This window comes from Equus caballus, chromosome 11, assembly GCF_041296265.1.
Source record: "Equus caballus isolate H_3958 breed thoroughbred chromosome 11, TB-T2T, whole genome shotgun sequence".
In the NCBI taxonomy this organism is placed as follows: Eukaryota; Metazoa; Chordata; class Mammalia; order Perissodactyla; family Equidae; genus Equus; species Equus caballus.
This window is the reverse complement of record NC_091694.1, coordinates 22,484,906-22,508,201: the sequence shown is the minus strand read 5'-3', so window position 1 is coordinate 22,508,201 and position 23,296 is coordinate 22,484,906. Positions and strand designations below refer to the sequence as shown.

Genomic DNA, 23,296 nt, shown 5'->3' with positions numbered 1-23,296 from the left:
CTCTAAACCTCCTACGGTTTGGCATTTAGAATTTCTCCCTGACTTATAAGATGCAGGCGGCTCGTCGATACTCCCTTCTCCATCCCCATGGTGCAAACCCCAAAACCTCCAATTCTTCCAGCAAACGAAGGCTATTTTTTAAATGACATCTCTTCCAAAATATGTCACCAAGTACCCCTCCTGCTGGAGACGCCTGGAGTGGGGAGGGCGAGTGCGAAGGGGGCGGGGGCAGACACGGCCGGGGGCGGCCGGGCGCTGGCCGGGGTCCCGGGGCGCGGCAGGGGGCGGGGGGCGGGGGCCGGCGGCGGCAAGGCGGCCTGCAGGGAGCAGCCGCGAGCCGGTCGGGCGCGCGGAGCTCGAGCCCCAGCCCGAGCGGGGCGGGGGAGGGAGGAGCCAAGAGCGGCCGCCGCCTCTGCCGGAGGAGCCGCGGGGCCGCCACACTCGCCCCCCGCCCCCCCGCGCTCACTCGCACTCACACCCGGGCGCAGGAGGCGGGCGGCCCGGGCCCCACCGGCCCCCCATGGACGCCCCCAACACGGGGCGCTGAGACCCCGCGTCGCTGCCCAGCCCGGTCCAGCGCGCCACGCCGAGGTACGGGGGAGGGAGCGAGGGGGCATTAATATGCAAATGCCTCGCGATTGATTATGCAAAGCCGCGGGGCTCTGTGGCCAGCTCCCAGGCGGGCTGGGGGCGCCCGGGGGGTACCCACTGCCAGCCTCAGCCTTCCTCGGCGCCCCAGTGACCCTGTCACAGCCCGGGAGCTTGCAACTTACGCCCTAGGGAAGGGAGGTGTTGCTAGGAGGTCGGTGGGCCCCGAGGTTCGCCGGCGGAGATGGCGTCCAGGCCTCCCCCTCGAGGGCCCGCCCGGCCTCTGTCCGGCCCGTCCGCTGCGCATTCCCGGGCCGGGCCCCGCTGCTGGCCGCCGGAGCTCCCCCGCCCGCCGCGCCGCGGTTTGTTTACGGTGCGCGGGAGGCCTGCCCCCCCCCCCGCCCCGCCAGGCCCCCCCCAGCCTTCCAGGCCGAGGCCGAGTGGCCTTTGCAAAGCTGTCTCCAGCTGCGGAGGGCAATATGGGTGGGGTGGGGGGGTGCATTTGCACGGGCCCCGGGAGAGGAAAGTCCCCCCCCCCCACTTCACCCGCCTCCCCAATTGAGCATGGCTCTCTGGTTGCAACACTCCTAATTGCAAAAAACGCGGCTGGGTGTGGGGGAGTGTATTTGAGGGTCCCTAGATGATTAGAGTTGCAAGCTAGGGCGGCTGGGAAAGGGAGGAAGGAACGGACCTGTGTTGTGTGTGCCCCCTCCTCCCTAGTTTCCCTCCCCGTGCAACGTGTCTCTCATGCCCCTTCTCTGGCTGGGGCCCTCCCTTGTCCAGTGTGAAAGAAAGGCGTGTGTGGTGGTGGGGGGGATGATAGGGGCAACAGAGAGAGCCACCATTTCCAGGGGAGGAGGTCGCAAAAGGAAAGCGGGTGGGATGGGAGCCCGCCCCTCAGTACTGGCTCTGGCCCCAGGAGGGGGAAGGGAAGAAGGGGGCTGTTGTCCAAGATGAGGGGGGAAGCAAATGTGACATGCAGACACAGATATGCCCACACAGACAGCCACATGCACACCCAGGGACACCCAGGCAGACTCAAGGACAGGAGCTGCTGGACACACCCACATGGGGACAAGGGGAGAGGCAAGCTGCCGCTGCAACGGGGAGCTCAGAGGGGTGGGACACACCCACGGGAGACCAAGAGCTGGCAGACCGACCCATGCACATACCCACGCACAGGGTCACACAGAGATGCTGTCACACACAGGGACAAGGAGGAGTCGCTGTCACCCACACAGAAAAAGTCACTATCACACGCATGCATGAACACAGAGCAATTGCACACAGCCGCATATTACAAAAGACCCTGTCACTCACAGGCACACACGTGCTCGCATGAGCCCAGTCACACAGGCATCATCGCCTGCCGTGACAGTCACCATCACTCAGTCAAATGCACACGCAGTTACACATCAACACATGTATGCACAACTTAGCAACAAGTATTTTCCTGCACTCTTACTGTGGATCTGTGAGGTTCTGTAAAACCCCTGCTCCTAAGAAAATTAAATTCATCTGTATGAAGAGATTTTACTGCATAATGGTGCAAGGCATGCATTCACGATAACATTCTCAGTCTCCATCACTTGTCATCCCACCCTGCTAGATGGTGAGCTCCTTGAGACCTGGGAGAATCCCTGGAAGAGCTCTGGATCCCATCCAGAGCCTTGCACAGGAAGTCCTCTGTAAATACTTGTTAATTGATTGACTGTGGGAACTCCGGACACAGGTGCACTCATTTGCACACAGTCCCAGGGACTCAGGTGCAGAAGGCGTTCACAAGGCTCAAGTCCACCCAGTCACAGGTCCACACTAACAGTTGTGTCCAGACAACCCCAGATGCACACATAGTCGTAGACCGCCCCCCCCCCCAAGCTTCCTCCTGTCTTCTTACTTTAGGCTCAGCTTTTTTTTTTTGGAGGGACAGGAAAAGTAGAGCAAAGAGAGTAGGGGGGTCAGGGGGGTTCCAGAGGGCCGAGTCATGAGCCTGAGGCAGTTTCCAGTGACTTCCAGCATCTGGGATTATCCTGGCTGCTGGGGGAGGGGGTATTGGGGAGAGCTGGCTATCCCCACCCTAAAAGCAAATGAGGGGATCTAGCTGCCCCTGCTGGGGTCATTTGTCTAAGCCTTTCCTGGGGCTGCTCACTCACCCCCAGCTGAGTTCCTGCCTCCCACCAAGAGTCTGGCCCCTCTTCCCACCTCTGCCCTCCAGTCTAAACTTGGAAGCCTTCCTTAGGAGGCCGTATGCTGGTGAGTGTCTGGGTGAGTGATGTGTATTTTTGACTTGGAATTTCTCTCTAACGCTGTCTCTCTGTTGCTCTGTCTTGCTGTGTCTGATTCTCCCTCTCCTTATTTCTCTGCCAGTCTGTAACACTCACCCTGTCGGTACCCCTGTTCTTGTCTCTGTTTCTGCCAGGGTCTACTTTCTTGGAGTTGGGAACTGGCAGTGATGGTCTTCATACTTTTCCAGTTGTTAATACTCAAGCCCCGCCCCTCGGCCCCGCCTGCCCTGCCTCTGGGGTCACTGGGAGGTTGGGGTGGGGGGCGGGGGGGCTCAGCTGGCTGCTCAGGACATCCTGCGCTTCCTCAGTGCTGCAGCTGCGGCCAGAAAGTTTTGGGGGCTGGGAATGGGGGGAAGGGAAGGGGGTCAGCTACTGCCCGTGCTGACCTCTAAGGCTGGCAGGCTTCGCCAGGGGACACCAGCTTGGTGGAAGCCCTGGATGTGCAGGCTACAGCTAGCTAGCTCCTAAACAAGCCAGTGAGGAGGCTCCCGACCACACTGCCCCGCTGGAAAATAATCACCCCTATGGTCAGTGGTGGGAGTTGGCAGGATCCAGCTGAGCTGAGTCCGTGGCAAGACTCACAAAGGCCTTTCTCCACACCCCTGGCAGCTGAGACCCACCTCAGAGATGCCCAACAGCTGTGTCCTCTTTGCCCGGTCTCAGAGCCTGGTTCTGAGGGTACAGCTGCCCAGACTATGTGCAGGATTGAGTGAGGCCCTCTCCCATGAGTGCAGGCTCCAGCCTAGAGTGGCAGAATGGGCAGCTCTTCCAGAAAGGGAATTTGAGCAGGGGGCACTGGGGCAGGAGGCCCAGAGCCCAGGGGCCACCAGTCATTTCTGGCCATGCTCCCCTGGAGCCATGGCCTATTTGTTACTGATTCTACCATAGCGAATCCACAGCTGCTACAGAAGGGAAACTGAGGCTTGGTCACAGGGACCCCAGCTGGGTGAGAGAGCAAGTTATCATTCCTCTAGCAGTTAATATGCTGTAATGGTTAAGAGCAGGGAATTTTTTTGGAGCTAGATTGCCTGGGTTTGAATCTCAGCTCTGCCGCTTGCTGGTTGTATAACCTTGGGCAAGCAATTTAACCTCTCCCTTGCCTTATGTATAGATTGGGGATAATAATACCTACCTCATTCAGCTTTTTGAGGATTAGAGGAGTTAGAACATGTAAAATGCTTTAAAAAGTACCTGGTGCATATATGACAAGCAGATCCATACACAGAGTGTTAGCTGTTACAGTGAGAGAGCCTGTGGGTCTGGGGTCCCCTGGATTTCTTGGAGAAGCTTGATGGAGAAGTGGGTCTCCTAGACCTCACAGGAATGGGATGGGACTGGGGGTGGGGGTGGGGGGAAGGTTAGTGGGTCCCTAATCTCCAGCCTCCTCACCCTTCATGTCACTTCTCTCTCCCCCACAAGTTTTTGTAACCTGGAGCTCCTCTGCCTCGCCTTCCTCTGACCCTCTCCTTTTAGCTGCTTCTTAAAAGGCGCCCTTGGCATCCCAGCCTGGGACATACCTCCCCAGTGAGGGGCACGTGCATGAATGTTTGGGCATCACTGCACCTCTGTTGGGACAAGTCTGAGCACTGAAAGTAGAGGAGAGAAATAACAAGGAAAGCAGGCTCCTCTCTCCAACCCCTCTCTCTTCTTACATGTAGAGTACAGCACCCTTCCTCTCTCCTGGGGACCCAGCATCCCAGCTACTTACCATCAATCAATCAACCAGGACCCAGGCTTGGCTGACACCAGATTCCCTACCTCTGCCCGAGGGCGCATTAAAGTGAAGGGTAGTGGCACTGAGTAAAGACCAGTGTAGTGGACATGGCACCTTGAGATCCAGGGTCTGTCCTGAGTTGCCTCTTTCCGTTTGCGAGTCTGGTGATAAGACTCTTCTCTTCCCCAAATCCCTTTTAATTCAGCCCCTCCCCTTCAAGGTGCAGCAAGGACAATGGAGGGATGCCCTGTGGTGGGCCACTGGGAAGCCTCTGGATTGGGGGTCTAATCTCAACTCTAGTTCTCATGGCTGCAAAGGTGCTTGGGGGATCTTTGTGGCTCTTGGGGAGGGAAGCAAGCATGACCATGGTGGAAAGAGCACTGACTGGCAGTTGGAGGCTGGCTTTCAGCCATTCACCAGTTGCTGACTTTGGGTCTGGGTTTTCATCATCTGAAGACAACGATGCCTACCTCACTGAGAGTGAGGGTAAATAACATAACGTAGGATAACACCTGTGTTCAACCTGTGTCACATCCTGGCATGAGAAGCAAAGCCTGTGGATTCTCCTTTCCTCCCAGGGCCTGGCAAGCTCCAGGGTGGGGATACACATGCCACCTGGAACCAGAGATGGTTCTCAGTCTCTCACAGAGGCATCTGGTGCTGGTGTGTGGTGGGGGACATACGGTTTTCAGGCATGTAATGTTGCCTGCCCTCCTCCTTGGCAGGCCAAGGCTTGGGTACCAAAGGGGACCTCCCTCTCTTGTGCCGTTGTGTGAGGTGGTCCAGAGGGAGGGGTCAGAAGTTCTCTGGGTAGATAAGGGGAGCAATATGGAACTTACTGGTGTCCAGGGGTGAGCACTCAGTCTGGGAGACCAAGGACTGGGGTTAAAGGTTAGGGCCAAAGGCACAGCCACACCCCGCAGCAGTGGCAAAGAGCAGCATGACTGGACCAAGCCCCCAGCCCACCTCTTCTTCCTCTCTTCCTCTTGTAAGGAAGAGATGAGCTCTTGGCTCCTAGAGTCTTAGCTGCCTGTTTCATTTTCTCTTTTACCAAGGAGCGTGGGCGGGAGAAGGGGAACCGGACCCGAGGCTTTGGTGGCTATCGGCGTTTTTGTACGCATCAGTGAGTGGGTGTGTTGTGCGCGCAACCATGTGTGCGTGTGTTGTGCATGTGTGGGTTGGGGAGGGCTCTGAATATCCGCTGGAACCGGGTACTGGGAGCCCGCGGTTTTGCGCATGCGGAGTGAGTGTGTGTGTCTGCACGTGTCCGTGTGTGTGCCGAGACTCAGCTGCATTCACTTGCTCTCGCGGCGCTCTCTTGCTGTCGCCTGCGCGCTGGCTCGCTCGCTCGCGCTCGCGCGCGCGCTCTCTCTCTCTCTCTCTCTCTCTCTCTCACACACACACACACACACACACACAATTTTCAATCTCTCTGCCCCCTCTTCCTCCCTCTCTCTCTCCATTCCCTCCCTCTCCCCCCTTCCTCTCTCTCCCTGTCTCGCCCTCTCTCCCTGTCTTCTCTCCCTCTCTCTCGCTCTCCCTCTCTCCTAGGTTCTCTCTCTCTCCCTCTCTCTCGCTGCCTTTGCCAGTTCTGCTTGGGTGGGGGCTAGCTCCCTCCTCCTTCAGGTGGCTGAGAGAACATCCCTGCCTTTCTTTTCCCCTCCATCTTTCCCTTCCCTCCTGGGCGATGCTCCCTAGGGCTTGCAGACAGCTCCTCTCTAAGGCGTCCTCCTCGGAAGGGGGGAGTGAGGAAGGGAGGACCCCAAGCTCTGTGCCCATGATGCCATCTGCAGCAAACGCCTTGGCCCCGTGACATTCATGCCTCTAGCATTCAGCTGCCCCAGCTCCCAGCTCCGATTACGCTGCTGGCTGCTAGGGGTTGGGGGGTGGGGAGAATGTGCCATGCCCAGCTTGGGGTGCTCCTAACTCTGCCTTCTGGGCTACTTGGATCTCTGCCTCCATTCCTCAGGGGAATTGGGGCAGGGGGCACGAAGTTCTGTGGGCTAGCAGGCAAAGGGCTGAGCTCTTGAGTGTGGGTGTGGGTACAGCCATCATCAGTAGGCATGTGGGATGGAGGTGACCTCCAGACCTGGGCACCCACCTTGATGCCTGACTGGAGCTGGCCTGGGGTGGGAGGAGGGAAAGGAGGGCAGCAGGTGGGTGAGGTTTGGGGGACTGGGGGAGCACAGCCTTTGATGTTAATACTGGGCATCTGGCCCAAGTCAAGGCTGCTGTTTATGTCTTTCTGTCTCTGATCTGCTGGGGGGAGTTTCCTGTTATATTCTTTTGGGGGAGAGGATCTTTTGTTTAAGTAACCGATCTCCCCCTTATGTCATATCCCCCACCCCCATCTTCCATCCTCTAGCCTCCAAGGCCCCACCGTGGCTAGGAGATCAGACTTAAGGGTCAATGCCCTTAGGCTCCAAAATCCCAACTCATGGGGGCCCAGCGAGAGCCCACCAAGGAGTGTTGCCTCCCTCCCTCCCACTTGCCAAGCCGTGCCTGCTCCTCTGTCGTCTCACACCTGCCAAATAGTACCTTCCTTCCTGCCTTCACTCCCTTCTTTTCTGGCATTAGGATAACAGCCAGTTGGGTGGGGCAGTCCCACTCAGTCCGTACCTGAGAATAGGACAGGGGATCTGGGACAAGAGAAAGAGGTCCCAGCCCTGAGGGGCATCTACCCCTCAACGTGGGGGACTGTGTTGCTGCTGCAGCCTCCACCATCACCAGATTCCCAGGGGCTGTTGGTGTTTGTGGCTGCCCATGGAAGCCCTCGTTGGCACGGGCGGCAGTGTCTGCACACAGATGCCTGTGTTTGCCTGTGCATGCCCGTGTGTGTGTTTGGGCTACAGTGGCCACCCAGGCCCCTTAGCATCACCCTTGGCTCCCATGGTTTGGAGTCTGGCCATCAATGCCAGATAATTGGGAGTGGGGGAAAACATCTCCCCCAACCCTAGCAGCAGGCAGAGGGGAAGGGGAGAGGGAGGTGTGAACCTACCCACAGCACTATTAATAGCCCACATGCCAGGCCACCAAGAACCAGCTGTCACCGTGGAAACCATTTCTATTCCCCCCTCCCCCCAGCCTCCATGGGGTGGGACTTAGGCGGGGCATGAAACACCCCCCCCACCCGTCTTTCTTTGTCACCTTTCTCTCTTTGTCTCCCCTCTCCTCCATTTGTCTCTCCTCCCCTTCTCTGTCCTCCTCTCTGCCTTACCCCTTCTCTCCCCATCCTCCATCTCATTGCGGCCTTTCTGCCTCTCCCTCTACTTCATTATCATCCCTGTCCATCTCTTTGTTCTTGCTCCTCCTCCTCTTTCTTCTCCATCATCCCTTTCATGCTCCCCTCCTCTTCCTCCCCTTGTCTCAGCGCTCCCCCCCCCCCCAATGTGTGTGTCTTTCCCTCTGTGGTTGGCAAGAGGAGGGCCGGGCTTTCTTTAGAGCACTGAGGACAAAGTTCAGGGGCCCCACACGGGTGGGGCCGAAGCCAAGGGCAGATACTCAGGGGAGTAGTGTGTGTAGAATTTGGGGCTAGGTTCTGCGGACTAACATCCTCTCTGGCAGCCCCAGGAGTCCTTTAGAGAAGTCCCTTGGGTCCGCAGGACTGCGGAGTGGGACAGTCCTGCAGTGGGAACCTGGCATGGTGCCCACGGATGCCGCATTGGTCTCTTGTCTCTGTCCCCCCATTGCAGAAGCACTTAAGCTTAATGAAATGCTTCCCCCTTCATGGGCACCTTGCCCATACTGCCACCCGGCAGCTCTTATCTGACAAAGAGGGATTTGATGGCCAGGCCAGCCAACAGGTGGGTCTTGCGTCCAGCTGTCCAGCCTAGTCTCAGAACCCAATAGCTCCACTCTGTCCACTTCCTTGGGGCTGAGCCTCTGCCGGGGATGTGCCAGGAAGGAGCTTGGGGAATTAAACTGGACTCCAGGAGGAGGGGAGAGAGGCTGCCCTTCAGGGTGGGTATCTCTGCCCCACCTCCTTCCCTGCTGACCTTTTTCTGCCCACAGCTAACACAGGCTCACGTGGTATGTACCTCCCTGCATGCAGGGCCCTCTGCTTGCTCTGTGTTGCCTCAGAGGCCCAGGTATGTCCCTAGAGAGATAATGAAGAGTCCCAAAGGGTTCCAGGCTCTTGCTAGACGCCAGATGAGGGTGCCCCAAGCAGCGAGGGCAGCGCTTTGCTCCTTTGCCCACTGCCAGGGGCTCAGCCTAGCCTGGATTGCACTGACAGGCACCAGGACACCATTCAGCTCAGCACAGAGGTGGGGCAGAGAGGGAGCCTGCCCCTCCCCCCAGCAGGCACGTGCAGGCCCTTGGCAGTGCCCAGACACATTTGGAGTTAAGGCTGGGCTGGGGAGGGGGAAGGGAAAATAAACATGGTGGCTTAGGTTGGCACTGCCCCAGGTGTGCCCTGTAGCAACTGGCAGTGGAAGGGGTGCGGGGCGGAGGGGTCCTCCAGAGCTATTGCCTGGGGCAGGAGCTGCCCATGCCATGTGGCTGCTGCTGGTCTTCCCTGCCTGCCTCGCCACAGCTGCTAATACCCATTCCCACACACCCTGGCCCTCTCCGCCTGCCCCCAGGGCTTGCTCCCCAGGGCTGCCCCTCTCTCAGCATGCCCACTCCTGTGCCTGCCTCCTCCCCTCCCCGGGGGTGCTTGGGCCTCTGGCTGGCGAGTGGATTTTTCCAGCTTCTGTAAACAAGTGGTGGCAGCATGCCAGGTGGGCAGGAGACAGGCGGGGGCAGCACCGCAGCCAGGGTGTGCCAAGCACCGAGGCACAGCCTAGGGGGGAGACAGGGAGACACTCAGACCCAGAGAGAGAGAGACATTCAGATGCAGACAGACAGACCAAAGGAAGCCTCGCTGGGCACAGATAGAAGTGGAAATAGAGGCGACAGAAAATAGTCCTCTATTGTCTAGCCCAACCCCCACAACTGCCCTGGCCCCCTACCCCTCACTGCGCTGGCTGAGAGCAGCAGGCCCCAGTGCCCAGTCCCTGGGCATCCCCACCCACTCCTTCTCCTCCCCCTACCTCCACCCCTAGGGCTGGCTACGCCATTATAAATTTATAACAGGAATTTCTCCATAAGCCAAGAAAAACTTGACCTACTTTCTTGACAGCTCCCTGGGCTAAGGCTTCCCGCTCGCGCCCCCCTCCTCCAGTCTCCTGTCCAGCCCCCAGTGCCCAGTCCTCGTCAGTGGGGGTATCAGAGGCAGAATGGGCCACCCTTCTGAACTCCTGCCACGGTCCCCACACTGGGGGCTCCCCTGTGTGCAGAGGCCCTGTCCCACTGCCCTGCCCAATGGCCTGGCTTATCTCTCCCTTCCCCTCCCACCCTGGCTCCTTATCGGTTCCTGGGGGTGGGGCCAGGGGGCCCAGGGGCGAGGTCTCTGGTACAGCAGCCACGTGATGGAGGTTGTGTTTGGGGAGCTGCACCCTTTGTCCCCCTCTCACATGCCCACACCTGCCTGTGTGTGCAGACAGCCTCAGGTCTGTAACCTGTGGTAAGAGGTGCAGTGCAGAGGGAATGGTGGGCCCAGGTTGGCACTGCCCTGGACCCCAGGTTGCAGAACACAGCTAGCATTCAAGCAAGGCTGCAAGGTTTTCATCCCTGAGCCGCTTGCTTACTCGCTGCGTGAACTTGAGTGAATGATCAAGCTTTCTGAGACTCAGTTTCCTCATCTGTAAAGTTCTGATGCCCACTTTGGAGGGCACATATTATCTACTCAATGAGTGTTAGTTTCCTTTCCCCTTCCCCTTGCCATCCTGGTGGGTGGCAGCTCAGCTAAACCAACTGGGAAGTCTGGTCTGCAGACTGGGAAGTGTGATTTGGGACCTTTAATGGGAAGCTCTGGAGTCTTTGAGGGGCTGGGGTTGGGGAGCCATAACTTTGCCAGCAGCAGGGGAAGTCAGCTCCCCACTGTTTTCAGTGTCTCTCTCTGTTAAGGCACTTTGGTGGACTCATGACCCCTGTGTGCTGCCCCCACACCCCACCCTTCCTTCACGGGTACCCACCATGCCCAGGCTGAAAACTGCTTGTCTCTGGTCGCCTTTTGCCCTATAATACTGATGAGTTTTGGGAAAACTTGGCTAGAGGGATGGTAACAATAGCTAAGGTTTAATAGACACTTATTAAGGGCCAGGGACTTGATTGAATGTGAGAATGGAGACATGGTACATGGATTACCTCATTCTTTCCCTCCATCCATTTCCACATCTGGAGCTTAGGGTGCGGATCACCAGCCTTGCCTGCTGTACCTGTTGATCTGAGGGGTTATCCTGGTCCTCTCCCTGCGCCTGCCCTCAATGCCGACCACCATCTTGTTATGAGCCCCAAGAGCCCAAAACGTTGCCACCAAAGGAATCCTATCCACTCACCCCCACCATGGTGCAACCTTATCCCTGCCTCTCTCCTCTCTCTGCAGGACTTTTGGACAGGACGAGACTCCGAAACTACTCCCCCAGCCAGGGACCCCCCACGGACCCAGCTTGCCCCCCAGCTCTACCACCTGCCACTCCCTGGCCCCTCTCACCGCCTGCCCCCCTGGGGGTGCAGGGCATGGTGTGAAAGGCCAAGTGCTGAGGCGGGCACCATGGGTGCTGTGCCCTAGGGCCTGGGTGGCGGGGGGTGGGCGGCCTGTGGGCGTGTCGGGGGGGCCAGTGTGCCCACCCCAGTCTCTTGGCGTGCTGGAGGGCATCCTGGATGGAATTGAAGTGAATGGAACAGAAGCCAAGCAAGGTGGAGTGTGGGTCAGACCCAGAGGAGAACAGGTAACGGGTCCAGCAATGAGGTTGTGCCAACTTCATGGCAGTAGGCATGGTCACCTGGCTGGGCAAAAGAGAGTGAGCTTGGGCCTTTTAAGCACCTCTAGGGGGATGGGCGTGAGGCCAGCAAGCATGCTGCCTACCTTTGCCCAGATGAGGTCATGATCACACGTGGCAGGGAATTAGGCACCTGAAGTGGGAGATGCCCATTTTGGAGGAGGGAGGTGATGCAGAGCAGAGTAATTCAGGCAGCAGGCTTGTGATCCTCCCTTGACAGTGCTGGGCAGTCTCCAGTGCCCCCAGTGTCCCCTCAGCCCCCCTCACCTGAGCATGTGGAATCCAAACAGCCTGGCCATTTTCCTCCTCTCCCCACCAGCCCATTCACATCTGATTACTAGTGTGCCATCCAGAAGCCATGGTGCATGTGACATGACATTTCAGGGCACATGCATCAGTAACTATTGGTCACAGCCCACACTTATATTTGGAACCTATTGGGAGCCTCACAACTCTTCCTTGTTCGTGGGTAAGGGCGGGCACTGCCATGGGACTCCTCCCAGGAAGTGGAAGTGAAGGTTTTACTCACACGTGGAGGAGGCATCAGCCCTGAACGCACAACTGGGGATGGGTTACCTATGATCTGCATTGCCCTTGAGGAGCCCCGAGGGTCCCTGCCTCTCCCTTCATCTCCAAGTGGCACAGAGCTCTGTGCCAGTTGGCATGGTGCCCTGGGATCTGGGTACAGCCTGTGCCTATGGCCAGGGAGAGGGTGGGGGGAGGGGGTGCTCTGGGGAGCAGTGTGGCTGTTGCCTAGGAGACCAGATCCTGAGCCAGGAGGCCAGAGGCCTGGCCAGGCAAAGCCCTGGGGCCCAAGACTGGGTCTCTGGAGGGGTGGAGGAAGTGGATGGGGCTGGCAGTTGTGTAGGGCACCTGGGGTACCCCCCCCCCAAAGCCTCACTCTAGGGGGACACTCTGAAAAAGATCAGGCCTATCACTGCATAGCTTTCACTTGCAGCCTCTGTACCTCCCTGCCCAGACTTCTGTGGGTCTGAGAGAGTCTGCTCCTAACTCAGAGAAAGGCGGGAATGCCAGTTCCTGGTCCCCCAGAGCTGCAGCCCCTCCCCTGTCAACCTCCCCTCCCCCATGTCCCTGCGCCACCTTGTGGCTGTCCCTGGGACTGCACTCAGGCGCTGTGAGTCTAGTAATTGCTGAAGACTGCCAGCTCAACTGGGGCCTAGATGGCTGGGAGTTCCCCCACACCCATCCCTCCTGGAGGCAGGATTGAGATCTGACCTTCCAACCGTTGTAGAAATCAGACAAGGGTAATCTCCAGGGGACGTGGAACTCAGAGCTGTCTGTGACTGTGACTGTGACCCTGGCCAAGGTCACTGTGTCAGTGTGTTGGGAGCTGCTTCAGGCTCCAGGGGGAGGGGCCCTGCAACATGCACACACAGGGTGGTTATACGAACTGTGCATGCGTGTAGAAGGCTATGTAATTTGTGCGTGCCAAGGTTATGTAACGTGGAGAGGCTGGCGACATGTATGTGCAGTGGCTGAGGGTTGCTAATACTTTGCATGGAGGGGCTCAGGGTCCTTATCCTGGCTCTGACTCCAGTGCCCATTGTCACCAGGCACAAGTGGGGCCTCAGTTTGCTGCTCTGTTAATTAGAGGCTGTGGACAGGGTGACTCTGGAAGTCCCTTCCTATTCTCATTGTTCATTCTAGTTCCAGTTGCTAGGCACTATATGTTTTCAGTCACTGTGGTTATTTAGCATGTGTGCATGACCTGGAAATCAAGCAACATGTTCACTGGGGGTGGGGGATGGTATTATTAGATGCCTGTCCAAAGGGTTGTGTAACACATGGGCATATTCTAGAGGTCAGAAACACGTTTGAGAATGCCTGAAAGTTGCACAGATATGTAGATCTTGGTGCTTATTTACCATGCTTGGGTTTATATTGAAGGCTTCATAGTTATTCATATGCGCTGGTCTTACATTGCATATATGTATGTGTTTTAAAGGTTATATAGCTTTAAGCATGACATGAAGATTCTTTCTGTATATGTGTCATGTACTGAAGGCTTAAATATGTGGATATCTTGTGGATTATGAGTGTTTAAATTTTAGTGTGTATGTTTGTGTGTGTGTGTGTGTGTGCGTGTGCGCGCGCGTCTTGGGGCCCTAGAACATGCTTGTGCCCCAGCCAAGCCCCTTATCTCTCTTCTCAAAGCTTCTATATAGCTGGATCCTTCTCAGTTTTGTCAGCTGACCTGGGTTGGGAGTGGGAGGTAGAATGAGGACACAAGGTGGACGGAGTCGGGGCCTGGGGGATTCTATAAGCCTACTGGATGAGGAGGGGGCTGCCCAAAGACTGCTCTGTGATTCTGCCCACTTTGCCCCCACCCAGTGCCAGGTCACCAGATGGAAAGCGAAAAAGAAAGAACGGCCAATGTTCCCTGAAAACCAGCATGTCAGGTGAGCCTGGCTGCGTGTGTCCTTCCTCCCCGCCCTTGCCCCACCAAACCAGGCCGGGGCTCTGCTGGGGCCTGGGCGTGTACCAGCAGCTCCTGTGTCCTGTGGGGAAGCCTCCTAGAGGGCTTGGGACAGACTTGTCTGGAGGTGAGACGGGTGATGTGGACATGCCCCAACCTTTGAGGACGGATTAGGTCAGGAAGGACCTCTTCCCTTCTCCTATAACCCCCTTGCCTGAGGACGCCCTAGAATCAAAGCCTGGGCTATAGGGCCGGGGGGTTATATTCCCATGAGATGAGCTGCTGACATTTGCTTCTCCTTCTCCCACATCCCCTGCCCCTCAGATGCAGCAAGAGAGAAGCCCTGAATGGGCCGTCAGAAGAACTGGGATTCTCCATATTCTTAGGGAAGGGGATGGACGAGATGACCTCTGATGTGTCTCTGGGATTCTCCCTGGACACAAAGAACCCTTCAGGGAGGCTGGGCTAGGGGATGGGCCAGGAAGGAAAAATTGTGGGGTGGAGAAAGTGTAGGAGCCTCTCTGCTGGGGGCCCAAGCCATGCCTGCCTCCCTTCCTCCCTCCCAGGGTATATCCCTAGTTACCTGGACAAAGACGAGCAATGTGTCGTGTGTGGGGACAAGGCAACCGGTTATCACTACCGCTGCATCACTTGTGAGGGCTGCAAGGTATGGACCAGCCAGCTCCTGCCCCTCCCCCCCCACCCCATCTCACTCTCTTTAAGGCCCCCACCACCTGGCACAACAGATAGCTCTATAAACATGTAACCTAAAGCCCACCATCACGTCATCATTTCTCTTCTCTTATTCATTCATTCATTCATTCACTCACTCACTCACTCACTCACTCACTCATAATCCCTGCTCTGCCACTCATAAGATGTCTGATCTCTCTGAGCCTCAGTTTCTTCATCTATAAAATGAAGATAATCCTACTACGAGCCTCGTAGAGTTGTTGGGAGAATTACATGAGATAATTCACGTAGTGTATTTAAAACAGTGACAGGCACATAGGTAGCACTCAATAAATGTCAGCTGTCATCTATGCATTCAATGTATCAGGTGTGAGGGGTATAGTATATGCCCTGTCCTCAAGCTGCTTACAGCCAACCAGAGAGAGACAGACATCAGTTGAAACCAACATCAGTGTTTGTGGTTTGTGGACCACCTGCAGTACTAGTTAAATGCGGATCCCCAGGCTTCATCCCAGCCGTACTCAATCAGAACCTTTTGTGGTGGAGCCCAGGAATCGGCCGTGGAACAGGCTCCCTGGTTGCTTGCACTGCACTTGGAAGAGTAAGAACCAGTGCTGGGGGCATGGTGGGGCCCAGAAGAGAAGAGGAGTCTCCCTGGGCAGAAGGGACAAGGTCATAGACTTGGGGAGGCTTAAGTAGATTTCACTTTGGACATTTCAGCCTGCATGGTTTTTCCAACATCATCACCTCCTGAAAATGTAAGACCTTTCAAGAAAGAGAAATATTAAAAAATATGTTAAGGCATCAAGTTCCTCTCTTTCTTAGTGTCAACCAAACCAAGACCACCAGGCATTTAGAGGCCCATAGCAGTGTTCCTGGAAGCAATACAAGCAGTGTAACACAGAGCAAGGAACCTCATCCTCAGGGACATCTGAGTCCAAGAGGAGCATCCCAAAAGAGATGCCTTGGTCCCCATGCTAGAGAGTCCAATGTTAGAGGTCTAGAGTGAGGCCCAGAAATCTGTGTTTTTGGTAAGTGCCCTAGGTGAGTTTAATGCACCCCAGAATCTGAGAGCTTAGACCTTGGTGTCCATACCTCAGGTCCAGTTCTGGCTCTGCTGCCCATTTAGCTATATGACTTTGGGCAAATCGCTTAATCTCTCCAAGCTCCAGTGTCCTAGTCAGCAAAATGGAGATAGTACCAGTTCCTACCCCGTGGGGTTGACATGAGCGTTAAATGGGATGATGCATGAAAGAAAAGGCTTCTAAGGGCCTGGCAGATAGGAGGCATTCAACAGATACTAGCTCTTCCTGTTAATACTATCATCTTGACTCCTGAAGTTTTTCCTTTAAAGCAAAGACTAAACGTGATACATAGAACTGAAAATTTTCTTTTAAATCTACTAGAGTTCATACCCAATGCTTTTCTCTTGGCTTTTCTTACCCCCTATTTCATCAGTTCCACCTACACGGGCAGCAGGCAGCATGTATGAGAATGGTTTTGGGGTCAGTGTTGTTTTTAGAGTCGTTTAGCAAGATGGAAAATGAGGTATTAATTGGACTTCGAAAGCTGCTATTCCTCAAGCCTCTCAGCCCTGCACACCATCCCTGGCCCAAATCTCCCCACTTTGGTCATCATCATTACATCCACCACCACCAGTGTGCATGTACCCCCATCCCTCAGCGGCTTGGGGGCTGAGGGTCTGTATTTCTAAGGTCCTTCTAAGTCCTGGCAGACCCCAGTGATCCTGGGCTTGCTGTGTCAGGTGGACACCAGGTTCCCTCACTAATCCCCCCCCCACACCATGAACTGCATGGTTGGTTCAGGAGGGGGAGATCATGATCACAGCATGCTCATTTCCCCTCCCCCCAGGGCTTCTTTCGCCGCACAATCCAGAAGAACCTCCATCCCACCTACTCCTGCAAATATGACAGCTGCTGTGTCATCGACAAGATTACCCGCAATCAGTGCCAGCTGTGCCGCTTCAAGAAGTGCATCGCCGTGGGCATGGCCATGGACTGTAAGGGGATGGGGAGGGGGTCGGGCCAGGTGGCTGCCTGTGGGAGTGAATTCAGATATGGCAGCTCCCTTCCAGGGTACTCTCAGGACCCACAGGGCAGAGTGACAATCCAGGTCAGGCCGATGACAGAATGAATGTTGAGAATCTTGGTCCCTGCTGCCCTTATCTCTGGGGAAGAGGAAACAGGATTCTTCTGTGGGCCCTGTGCATGGGCCTCAGTGTTTACCTGCCTTTCACCACTCTGGGGCCTTAAAGTAATTAGGTAGAATGAAGTCCTGAGCACCCCCCACCCCAACACAGTGTTCCTGACTGCCAGAGAAGACACTCCACTTCGAGTGAGAGAGGGCATCTTTCATTGGCTAGGGATTGGATGGCAGGGTTGTCTAGTAACCACTCCCACCATAGCCTTTTAGACCAGAATATGCGATTCCTCTCGATCAACCCAAATTGGAGTTGATGTGGTCCCAGTGATTATCATGATCCAGGTTGTACCACCCAAGTGCTAGGTGATTTGGGAAGTCACTTAACCTCCCTGGCCCTCAGTTTCCCTAACCTGTATACTGGAAAGGGTAGTTCCTGAGAAGGTTGTAGAGAGTGTCATGCGCACTCTTTCTGTGTATCTCTGTTGTTGACAGTGGTTCTAGATGACTCGAAGCGGGTGGCCAAGCGCAAACTGATTGAGCAGAATCGGGAGCGGCGACGGAAGGAGGAGATGATCCGATCACTGCAGCAGCGACCAGAGCCCACTCCTGAAGAGTGGGATCTGATCCATGTTGCCACGGAGGCCCATCGCAGCACAAATGCCCAGGGCAGCCATTGGAAGCAGAGGCGGAAATTCCTGGTAAGGAGAGAGTGAGCATGGGGAGAGTAGTAGCCAGGTGGCTGGGAGAGGAGAGCAAGCTCAGAGTCTTGCCTCCTCCCTGAAGCCTTCTTGGTTTAATCTGACCCAAAGCTGAAAGTCTTCACACCTTGGTGGTCCTGATTTATACACCTCTATGTGTGTCGCTGCTGTCTGGGTCCTGCCTATCCATCTAATTGGGAGCCCCATGAGGACAGGGCCTTGCCTTCCTCATCAAATTTCCAGTGAGCAGGGGCAACCTCTCCTCTTTTTCCTGTCCACAGTGACTGGGTGGAGAGGGTGAGGACACAGTCATGTAACAGTATTTTTGGGCACCTGCTGGATGCCAAGCATTGTGTTAGGCCTTGGCAAAACTGAGTGCCAAGTGAACGGTCAGCTTGGGCAGACATGGCCAGTTGGTTATATGTGGTGGGGGAAGCTAGAAAACTGGCATCTGGTTCCTGGTGGAGTAGGCCCGGGGGTGGAACAGTGCACTGTTAAGCACATGGGCTCCAACACCAAGCAGATGTATGCGTCAGAAGTGAGATGGCCTGGGTGCAAATGCTGGTTCTGCCACTTACTAGTCATGTGACCTTGGGCTTATTATCTGCACTGTGCCTCAGTTTCCTCATCTGTGAAATGGACGTCATTATAATATCTTCCTTATAGGATTATGGTAAGGATTAAATGAGATAATATGTGTAAAACGTGTAGCCTATTGCCTGGCCACATATTAAATACTCAGTGAATATAGCTTCTATTATTATGACATTACTTCTACTGTTATGATTATTACCATTAGCAGACTTGGGGCTCTGGCTCTAGTCTGTTCTTTGCCCCCAGGTGAAGGAGAAGCCTTAGGCCTGGGACACAGCTGTCCCCAGGTGCAGTACTGGCGGTCCCTCTTCCCCATGCTGCCTTGGAGCTCCCCCTGGTGGGCAGGGAACCTCAGTGAGAGGTTGAAAGGGGTCTGCAGCCCCAGCTGACCCCCATGTCTCCCTGTAGCCGGATGACATTGGCCAGTCACCCATCGTCTCCATGCCGGACGGAGACAAGGTAGACCTAGAGGCCTTCAGCGAGTTTACCAAGATCATCACCCCGGCCATCACCCGTGTGGTGGACTTTGCCAAAAAACTGCCCATGTTCTCCGAGGTGAGTGGCAGGTGGGAGGAGACATGTGCCATACTGGAGGCAAACCTGGCACTGCTCCCCAGTCCCCCAGTCCCCCAGTCCCAGCACATGCTCATCTGAGGTTCTCTGGACAGGGAGCAATTCCTGTAGGTCAACACACACCCAGCACTTGCACACACGTACCCCCCCCACACACAGGCACACTCTCTGGGCTACCTGATCCCTAAGGAACCAGGAGCCGCCAAGTACGCAGTCTCTCCAGCCCCTCCTGGGCCCTCCCAGCCCCTCTCCCATCAAGGCTACGTGGCCATCCCAACTCTGGGTAGCCTGAAAGTTCTTCTCATCTTTGAGCACTAACTCTGGGGACAGCTGCCTTATTAGCTGTATGACCTTGGCCATGTTACCCAACTCCCCTGGACCTCAAGTCTCATTTGCAGTGGGGATGGAGATAATGATGGGACCTAACTCACAGGCTTAATTGTGAGGTTTAATGAAATAGGGCAGCACAAGTTTAGCTGTTCAGAGTACATATTACTGGCTGAGGCCAGGGGTGGCCTAGCAGCTCCCAGAGGGCATTCATAGGGGACGCTCATGGTGAGGAGCATGCTGAGTGTTCCTGTGGCCCTGCCACTCCGCAGCTGCCTTGCGAAGACCAGATCATCCTCCTGAAGGGGTGCTGCATGGAGATCATGTCCCTGCGGGCAGCTGTCCGCTATGACCCCGAGAGTGACACCCTGACGCTGAGCGGGGAGATGGCTGTCAAGCGGGAGCAGCTCAAGAATGGCGGCCTGGGCGTAGTCTCTGACGCCATCTTTGAATTGGGCAAGTCACTCTCTGCCTTTAACCTGGATGACACGGAAGTGGCTCTGCTGCAGGCTGTGCTGCTAATGTCAACAGGTACCTGCCGATTGGCTGGGAGGGCTGTCACTCTCCTCCTTCCTTAATCCTACAGTCTCTCCCTGCTCCTCAGCTTCTCTACCCCTATGCCTACCCCTACATCCCCCAAACTTACCTCTGTCATCCTGGCCATCTCCATCACCCAGGCCCACTTCTCTGTCCCTCTGTCCCTCTCTCCTCTTATCCCTCTATACCCATCCTTTTGGTCCTCTCCCTCTGCCCTATGGTTGATCCTACACCCACCCAACAGTGTATTTTTCTCCCCTTGCTCTTATAGCCTCTCCACTTTGGGCTCCCTTCACCCACTCCCCCTTACGCCCTTCCTTCTTTCCCCGCAGACCGCTCGGGCCTGCTGTGTGTGGACAAGATCGAGAAGAGTCAGGAGGCGTACCTGCTGGCGTTCGAGCACTACGTCAACCACCGCAAACACAACATTCCGCACTTCTGGCCCAAGCTGCTGATGAAGGTGACTGACCTCCGCATGATCGGGGCCTGCCACGCCAGCCGCTTCCTCCACATGAAAGTCGAGTGCCCCACCGAACTCTTCCCCCCTCTCTTCCTCGAGGTCTTTGAGGATCAGGAAGTCTAAAGCCTCAGGCGGCCAGAGGGTGTGCGGAGCTGGTGGGGAGGAGCCTGGAGAGAAGGGGTGGAGCTGGGGGCTGAGGGAGACCCCCCACACCTCTTCTCTCCTTCTTCTCATCCTCAGACAGATTCAGCTCCCACACACACCCCTGCACTGCCCCGTCCCTCCTCAGAACCTCCAGCCCTGGGACAGGGCAAACCAATGAACTTGCTATGAAAAGGACAGTGTTGGGGGCTGGGGGACTGTGTCCTCTGAGAAGGTAGGGCAAGGGAGGGAGAGCTAAGAGAGGACAAGCCATCTTAACCGTAGGGGACAGAGGAATGTGGGGTGGGGGAAGATACCCTCAACTCACCCCCTACACACACACAAGAGAGAGCCCCTGCCCAGTTCCTTGGCCTAGGTTCCCCCTCCAGGCTAAGAGCCTCTCTGCTCCCCTAGATGCCTGAGTGCAAACGAAGGCTTGGCTTGGCTCCTCCTCTGGAAGTTAAAAATTATAGTCATTCTAACTGCACTTTGGAAACCAGGCAAGGGGAGAAGATAAATGAAGAAAAACTAGACAGAAAAAGAAAAAAAGAGAGCAATTGCTAGAGAGAGAGAGATGATATTAAGTTATTAACTGAGGCTGGCCAGAGGGGAGGACCCCCCACCACCCCCATGCACTTTGAGAGCTGCCCCTCCTCCCCCCGAATCAGAGAGAACTGCCCCCCACACCAGGTCCCCAAGGGCAGGGCTGCCGATCAGAGCTGTGAGTTAACACCACAGGGTCCTGGCCACCCCCTCTTGCCTTGCCCTTCCCTCTGTGCCCCTTTGGCACCCCCACCCCAGTACTCCTCTGCTCTCTGCCACTCGTGCCCGCTGAGTTCCATCTACCTCTCACGCTGGATGCCAGCTGGCCCCTCACCAGCCTGCCCTGCTGCCCACACAGCTCCCCTTTCAGGTGCCCAGCCCCAGGGGCCTCTCCCTGTCCCCCCCACTCCGTCCGCACCTTGGCACCCACACAGGAAAAACTGTGGCTCAAGCTCCCGCCCTCTTCACATCCTGCAGTATTAGCTACAATCCAGATGCTGCTGCACTGGGGGGCGAGGGGGGTGTGCATGAGCCTCTTCCAGAGCCTCCGCCCCCTTAGGACCCTGTTTCCCATCTGTCTTCTGGGCTCTCTCTAACCTCTGCCCTCCTCTTTCCTCACTCCCACTCATTGCACTAACCCAGACTCTGGGTGGGCAGGCACCAGAATGGGGGTGCTTAGATAAATGGCACTTAGTTGGGGGCCCCGGGGGAAGGGGCGGTTGGTGCTCCTCTTTTCTTTGAAGCTCTTTAGGCCAGCCGCCCTTCTGCCCCGGGACCCCTTTCCCCTCTTTTTTTCTCTAATTCAGGGACTTTGGCTTGAGCCACCTCCCACCCTCCTGGTGAGGAGTGCTCTGTGGGTCTGTACTTCGGTGAGCTGCCCTCCTCCTCCTCCCTTTGGCTATCACCCACTCCACAGGGGAGAGATGGAGAGAGGAGGTGGCCCTCCTGTGGGTGGAGGAGGGACAGGTGGGAAGGGACAGCGCAGACCAGAGGGCCCTGGGCTCAGGGCTGCATGTCGGCAGGGATGGATGGGTGGACATAGATGCCCCCGGAAGCCATGGGGAATGGGGCAGGGGGCGGGGGGAAGGGTGCCAGGGCTTCCTGCGCTTTGCACTATTGGGGCAAAAATGTCTTAAGCAGTGGGGAACCTGCCACCCCACCCTGGCCCTCAGCCTGCCACAGCCCCCTACACACATGCACGCGTGTGCACGCACATGCACACACACACACACACACGCACACACACACACACGGGAAGGCAATGCTATGCTGCCCATCTGGGCATGTCTTTCCCCCACTGTTCAGGTGTTCCAACATGGGGGGAGGTCCTGGAAGAGCATCTGCTGTCACCTGTGCATGTGCCTGCCCCACCCCTCTTGGGCTCGTGGGCTGCCCGTGCTATCTTTGTCTGTCTCTATGCTCTCTCTCTCTCCTGGGGTACTGATTCCTGTATTACTCCAGTCCCATGGGTAAGCCCTCTTGTACCCTCCTTCTGCCCCTGGGGGCCCAGTGGAATTCCTGACCTGTCTGCTGTCTCCCCCATCCCTCCATCCCCACGACTCCCCCTCCATCCCCATTCTCAGCCATGGACATGGTGGAGAAAAGGCCTTAAAGAGGCTTGGCCTCTTACAGGCACTTGGAAATCCCCCCGCCCTTCCCCAATCTTATGAGCTGTGATCCCCCACTCTGAACCCTGACCCCTCCCCCTCTACTCTCGGTGATCTGGAGTGTATGTGTGCATTTCTCTGCGTGAATGTGTGAGCAAGTACACGTGGTGGGGGAGGAGCCAGGGGGACTCAGGAGCGCCACGCACCTGCTCTAGAGAGGCAGCTGTCCCAGTCCCTGCTTTGGAAGTGAGGGACAGGGCCCTCTCCTGGGGGCCATTGGTGCTAATGAGGGGGATGGCCTTGATGTGGGTGCTTAGCATGCCTCCCCCAGTATTGGCCCGGGGCACTAGGGCAGGCAGGGTGGGGCAGCAGGTGCAGTATTGGTGGGGGGAGGGGCTGCTGGGAATAGGATGAGGGGGCCAGGCCAGGACAAGGGGGTGCCAGAGCCATGACCACTACCCCGCCCCCACCACCCGCCTCTCCATCTCAGTATTCCCCCTCCCATCACTCATAACACACATACCTCATCCAGCCTCCTCCCTGCTCAGACTTGGGGAGGGTGGGGGTAGAGGAGCCCCTACCCCTTCCCCTGGTGGCGGGTCTACAGGGCTGGGAGAGGGCAGGGCATGTGACATAGACACCGTCCATAAGGGGGACAGTAATTCCTGCCCTGGGAACTCCTGGGTGGGGGGAGGAGGACACTTCCCTGGAGGCGCTACTGAATGTATGAGAAGCTGGTGCTGGGGTGGAGGGAGGGGGGTTGTGGCCAGAAACAGGGAAGGAGGTAGGTCCCTTCCCCAGGGAGGGGTGGGGCCGGTAGGGGTGACTTGGAGGGGCTCCTACTCCTGCCCCACGTTGACAATCAGTATGTCTGTTATGTGCGATTTTTCACCCCGTTGTGTTTTGGGTCAGGATTTTAAAGAAAGATATTTTTATGGTAATTGTTGCTCGTCTATTTTACTATATATTTATGTAATAAATATATGATGAAAATAACCCCCTTGGGCAGCCCCCCCTTAGACTTGCGTGATGTTTCCCTGTATCCTCCCATCTGCTGGCAGAGTATCCATCCCACAAACTGACCAGATGGAGAGGTGTGCCCCCAGCCTTGG

General features: G+C 56.3%; 2 protein-coding genes across 11 annotated transcripts in view; one reads left to right on the top strand and one right to left on the bottom strand.

Annotated features, from left to right (window-relative positions):
- MED24 (mediator complex subunit 24) overlaps window positions 1-983 on the bottom strand; it is a 30,869-nt gene extending 29,886 nt beyond the window's left edge. For 2 of the 8 annotated variants that reach the window (XM_023652570.2, XM_023652571.2), the window contains exon 1: window positions 774-944. The gene's annotated coding sequence lies outside the window, so the exon portion shown is untranslated. Of the gene's footprint in view, window positions 1-773 lie in introns of all 8 variants that reach the window. The other 6 variants (XM_070227352.1, XM_070227351.1, XM_070227355.1 and 3 more) reach the window with 5 other exon arrangements.
- THRA (thyroid hormone receptor alpha) lies at window positions 335-23,203 on the top strand. Of its 3 annotated transcripts, XM_070227359.1 has the most exons (10): window positions 396-591; window positions 5,643-5,710; window positions 11,015-11,360; window positions 13,764-13,831; window positions 14,415-14,515; window positions 16,414-16,561; window positions 17,197-17,402; window positions 18,405-18,551; window positions 19,169-19,427; window positions 19,766-23,180. In XM_070227359.1, exons 3-10 carry the CDS (start codon window positions 11,308-11,310, stop codon window positions 20,014-20,016), a joined length of 1,233 nt encoding a protein of 410 aa, XP_070083460.1. In that variant the 5' UTR covers window positions 396-591; window positions 5,643-5,710; window positions 11,015-11,307; the 3' UTR covers window positions 20,017-23,180. The 3 variants fall into 3 exon arrangements, with proteins under 3 accessions (XP_023508343.1, XP_070083461.1, XP_070083460.1); XM_023652575.2 differs by lacking the exon at window positions 5,643-5,710 and having other exon boundaries at window positions 335-591; window positions 19,766-23,203; XM_070227360.1 differs by lacking the exons at window positions 5,643-5,710; window positions 11,015-11,360 and having other exon boundaries at window positions 383-591.
- The last annotated feature ends 93 nt before the right edge of the window (window positions 23,204-23,296 follow it).